Raw genomic sequence first — 5,058 nt, forward strand, 5'->3', positions numbered from 1 at the left:
CACACTCCAGCAACCCTCAGTTTGTTTCCTGAGATTAAGAATTCCTCATATCAGTAAGGGCATATGATACATGTCTTTCTCTGATTGACTTATTTCGCTCAGCATAACACCCTCCAGTTCCATCCGTGTCGAGGAACTTGAAATTGAATTGAAACGGGTCTACCCTTTCCTAGCCATGTGACTGTGGCACGTTCCCTTTTATTCTCTAACCCTATTTGCTCGTTTATTAAACGGGTATAAAAATTTGTCTTCCAGGGTTAGAGCTAAGAATGAGATGAGTAATACACAAATACCCAGCCACTGCCTGGCACAAATAAGCACTCAATAAATGTTAGCAATTATTCTGATCAGTCAGGGATGCTGTGATAAGGAGAAAATGACTCTGGGAGAGGAGGGGGTGGGGGGAGACTCAGATGTGGAAAAGATAAAGCAAGAGAAAATATGCTCTGTGTCCCAGGGGCATTTTTCACATCCTAAACTTTTTGAGAAGCCATGTATGCATAGAGCCCTCCACTTAGGACAGTGGGCTAAATTTCTTCACAGCCTTCCTTTGCAGAAATGGCAGAACTCGGGAAGTTTATCCAAAGCCTCAATGACCACACTTCCATTATGAACAAACCAGCAAGGTGTTCATTTCTTGTAATTTAGACATAGCCACAAACTATGGCCTAATGAAATTTTTTATTGCAATCAAATGCTCTTCAAGGGGGTCTTGATAAATCTATCAGGAGAAGTAGCACATGCATTCAAAGAGAGTATGTCCCTCCCTCCGGTTTCTCTGTAATTTACCTACCTATAACTTTTCTGAATGCTCAAAAGATAAATAAGGAACACGCCTTGAAGAGACGATTAATAGTACTCCCAACATTTTATGTTGTACAATACACAAAAAGGACTTTTTTTGTTAAGTTAATTTGTATTTGCAGGCTTTGTGTCCAAGTTCAAATTTACCCTGAGAAATAGCTTTCCAATTCTGTATGTAATAGAGAAACAAGAAATTATGTGATCATTCAATCTTCAAAGAAAATCAGGGGTAGGTGGAGATGCCATCAAGAAAATAAATGTTAAATATCCATTGATACTGTGTAGTCACTGAGAAAATTACAAAGTCTGTGCCACACCAAAAGAAATGCCTCTATTTTTCACCTTTAAATGAATGAAGTAGAACACAAAATCACATTCCTACACTGATAATAAGGACTGGGTAGATTAGCATCCAGCAAAAGTAGTTCAGTCAGCTGAGATGGTAGGATCTGAAATGAAGGGTTTCTTCTTTTCTCCATTTCTCTTAACATTGTTTTAATGTTTGTGCAAAAAAAAAAAAAGCTTTTTTTTTTTCTTTCTAGAGGAGAATTCAAAGGATAGGAAAGAAATACAAATTCAATCAAATAAGGAAGGGTAATTTCACAGAATATTGCCACTGTTCTCTGAAAACAGGAAGCGCACAGATGTTCAAAGAAGTAAAACCAAATCAAACAAACCACATGCACAGGGCTTTACCAGTCATACTTGAATGTATGTTACTTTCTCCCTTAAAGCCCCTCCAACCTTCATTCCTGACTTCATGTTCTAAAGCCAGACATCATGGTTCCTTTTTGCCTTCAGAAGCACTAATATGATGTTCCCACCAAGAGAATAGTGCCAGGCATTCAACACCCTGAGTGATAAGCAATATTCATAAGTTAATCCAAGTCTTCAAACTCATCACCCTTCTAAATGGTATGGCCCACCCCAACTCTTCCTATGCATTTTTGGCTCCTTTACCCTTTGGGACTGGGGGAGGAATGAGAGAAGCATAACGGGGGAGCGGGCATCGTAAGGCTTAGGGGGTTGGAAAGGGAAAAAAAAGTGCAGTTTGAAATTCTGAAATAAAAGGCAATGTTTAAAAACTCAACAATAACCTCCTTGGAAGATATTCATGCATTCCTTTTCTTCTTTCAAATTCCCCATCACTGCACACCAAGCTTGCCTGCTAGTGAAGGTCTGGGAATGGGGCCACGGCTGACAGATTCAGACAAAGGATGGAGAGTTAAACAGGGGAGATGAACTTTCACCCACTTAAACGAAGAAGAATGGGGGGGGGGAAGCCCAGAGCTTCCTCTCAGAACCATGGGCCAGCCTCCATCCATTGCTAAATGTCAGAGACCCGAGAGGGGATTAAGGCCACCGTGCCTCCCTAGGCTGGCGTTCCCACCCCTCTCCCGTGAATGAGCTGCCGGCCAACCTTCCGGTCGCACCTCCTCGGTTCCTCCTCCTCATTTCCTAACACAGGCGCCTCAACAGCAGCTCTCACCACCAGAATGCTAACTTGTCCCTTCGCAGTGCCCAACACAGCACCGCCCTTGGACGCTAAACCAGCAAGCTTAGAGAACTGGCAAGGCCCGGACCTGGCCAGGCAAGGCTAAACCAGCGGAGCATGCCTCAGTTTCCCTGTTGCTAGGGCCGATCACACACAAAGCACTAAAACGCCCAGCACCCCCTTTTACGACAAATCTTGCTGCAGGGCGCAGAAGCTGCTCGGCCCCGGTTCCGCGCGCCCCGGGAGCCCTCCAAGCTGGGGATAACGGGTGGAGGCCAAAGCCAGGGTTGGAGTAACCGGGGTCGGCGTCTGGGGCTGGGGTTCCTGGCCTCAGAGCAAGGCACGAGCCCTGCTGGGATGGGGGTCGGTAGGATGAAGTCGGGTGAGCAATGGGATCCCCTGGAAGCAGGGCAGGCTCGGGGTTCGGGGTCTGGGAAGCGGGGTCACGCACGAGATCCCGGTCCTCGGAGGAGGGGCATCGCCCAGGGACCGCAGGGCGGGGAATTCCCCGGGAGCCGGTCCCGGGCCAAGGCGCGGGATCCGCGGGGGGGATGGAACCAGGTGAGGAGCCGGGACACACGCCGGACGGCGGGATCTGGGACCCGCTGCCGGCACGGGCGGGGGGGCAGGGGCGCCATCCCTCTCTCACCGCTGGAATCGATTCTTGAACCGCATTGATCCTCCGCTCCTCCTCGAGGGCCGGGAGCTCCGTCTCGTCAGCGCCGGCCGCAGGGCGCGCGGCCCTCATCGGCTTGGGCTGCTCCGGAGGCCGCCCGCGTACCCGGCGGACCGCTCGGCGGGGCAAGGTTGAGTGGGCCAGGCCGGGGGTCTGGACAGGGCGGGGGCCAGACCGGGCGGCTGGGGGCGGGAGGGAGGCCGCTTAAACGGCCCCGGCGCCTCCCGCCTCCCGCCTCCCGGCTCCTCCCGCCTCCCGCCTCCCGGCTCCTCCGCCCACGGGCGCCGGCGCCCCGCCCCGGGGTCCGGCTCCACCCCCCCCAGCTCCGCCCGCCTGCGTGCGCCCACGGCCGCCAGCGCGTCACGAGATGGGCGGCCAATCAGCACCCCGAGCGGCGCGGCGGCAACGCTGCCATTCATGCCGCAGAACCCGGGAGAAGGGGGAGGAGCCTCGTGTTGGATGGGGCGGGGCTATGAGAGAGGAGGAGAGCTGGGAGGGCGGAGCACTCCTAGAAGGGGTGGAGTTGGACGGTGGAAACTGAAGAGGCAGAAGCCAGAGGAAGAGAAATTGCAAAGGAGGAGATAGGCCAAGAATCTTAAGAACAATTGTGAAGAACTGTCTGCGTTCTAGTCCTGGCTGTGTGGCATTCCTTCATTCTTCACCATTCATTTCTTCATAGCTCCGTTCATTTATTCCTTCACCATTTTGAGGGCCAGCTCCGCCTAGGCTATTGTGCGAGGCTCCAGGGCAGTTTTAAAAACCTTTCCTTGTCTGCCACATGAGAAGGTTGGTATCATTAAGAAACTCTGAGATTCAATGAGAACTACAAATGGGGGTATCCTCCACAGGGATCTGTTTATTGCTGTACCCTCCAATTCTTTTTTTTTTTTTAAGGTTTTGTTTATTTGACAGAGAGAGAGAGGGAACACAAGCAGGGGGAGTGGGAGAGGGAGGAGCAGGCTTCCCGCCGAGCAGGGAGCCCAATGCGGGGCTGGATCCCAGGGTCCTGGGATCATGACCTGAGCTGAAGGCAGACGCTTAACGACTGAGCCACCCAGGCAACCCCCACCCCCCCCTTTTTTTTTTTTGTCTAGGCAGCTTCCAAATAAACCTAACAGTAGCGGTGAATCGGTAATCGGGTCCTGTTCCTAAACTTAAATCCTGAGGGCTTGCTGGAAGAGACGTTCAAAGAAAAGTGAATGATGGGTGGCTTCTTGATCCTTTCCCTTATCACTCCTGGAATTTAGGTGTGCTCCCCTCCAGGTAGACTGTCCACACCCATCCTCCCCCATCCCAGACTGGTGACTCTCAAGGGGCTATTAGGCCGGCTTGTTAGGAGTGTTCACTCTGCACGCAGTGGAGCATTGAAAAGCTGGAAATTCTTTCAACCAGAATTCTAATTCCTTTTCCTTGAACATCTGCCAACTGGGAGGTGCTTTCCATGGTTATTTCATTAATTTCCCCAGGAACTCCAGGAGACAGGCATTATTTTACTCATTTCACAGATAAGGAAGCTGAGAAGTTTAAAAACTTGCCAAAGGCAAATCTAGGACTTGTACTCAGCTTTGTCTAACATTAAAGCTTCCAGTCATTTTGGTACAACACACTGCCTCTCCCTAGGATTTTAAAATATTTTATTTATTTATTTTTGCATGCCCGCCCGCGCGCGCGAGGTGGGGGATGGGGAGCAGAGGGGCAGAAGGAGAAGCCGACTACCCGCTGAGCCCGATGTAGGGCTGGATCACAGCACCCTGGGATCATGACCTGAGCCAAAAGCAGGCGTTTAACCGACTGGTACCCTCTCCCTAGGATTTTTAAGTAGTAAGTCTCTTTAAAACAAAAACAAAAATTTTTTTTCTACACCAAGTGAGAAATACGGGCATGGATTGAAAGTTTACTAATCTGTTCTGTCTGGCTCCTGGGCAAATAAACAGGTGACAGTGGGAAAGGTTACAAAGGAAATAGCTAATAAAAATAGATTAACAGGGCACCTGGGTGGCTCAGTTGGTTGAGCGACTGCCTTCGGCTCAGGTCATGATCCTGGAGTCCTGGGATCGAGTCCCACATCAGGCTCCCTGCTCAG

The 5,058-nt window shown here is 50.3% G+C and overlaps 1 protein-coding gene across 8 annotated transcripts in view; it reads right to left on the minus strand.

The window, feature by feature from the left end:
* The window catches only part of MMD (monocyte to macrophage differentiation associated), a 74,873-nt gene extending 71,619 nt beyond the window's left edge, over window positions 1-3,254 (minus strand). For 4 of the 8 annotated variants that reach the window (XR_014140530.1, XR_014140531.1, XM_081805246.1 and 1 more), the window contains exon 1: window positions 2,949-3,253. Coding sequence is in view for 4 of the 8 variants with exons in the window: in XM_081805246.1 (XP_081661372.1) it covers window positions 2,949-2,974 (26 nt within the window). In the remaining 4 variants the exon portion in view is untranslated. Of the gene's footprint in view, window positions 1-2,948 lie in introns of all 8 variants that reach the window. The other 4 variants (XR_014140529.1, XR_014140528.1, XM_081805244.1 and 1 more) reach the window with 2 other exon arrangements.
* Between the last annotated feature and the right edge of the window lie 1,804 nt (window positions 3,255-5,058).

Source organism: Leptonychotes weddellii, chromosome 15 (genome assembly GCF_054177405.1).
Source record: "Leptonychotes weddellii isolate Sample4059 chromosome 15, ASM5417740v2, whole genome shotgun sequence".
In the NCBI taxonomy this organism is placed as follows: Eukaryota; Metazoa; Chordata; class Mammalia; order Carnivora; family Phocidae; genus Leptonychotes; species Leptonychotes weddellii.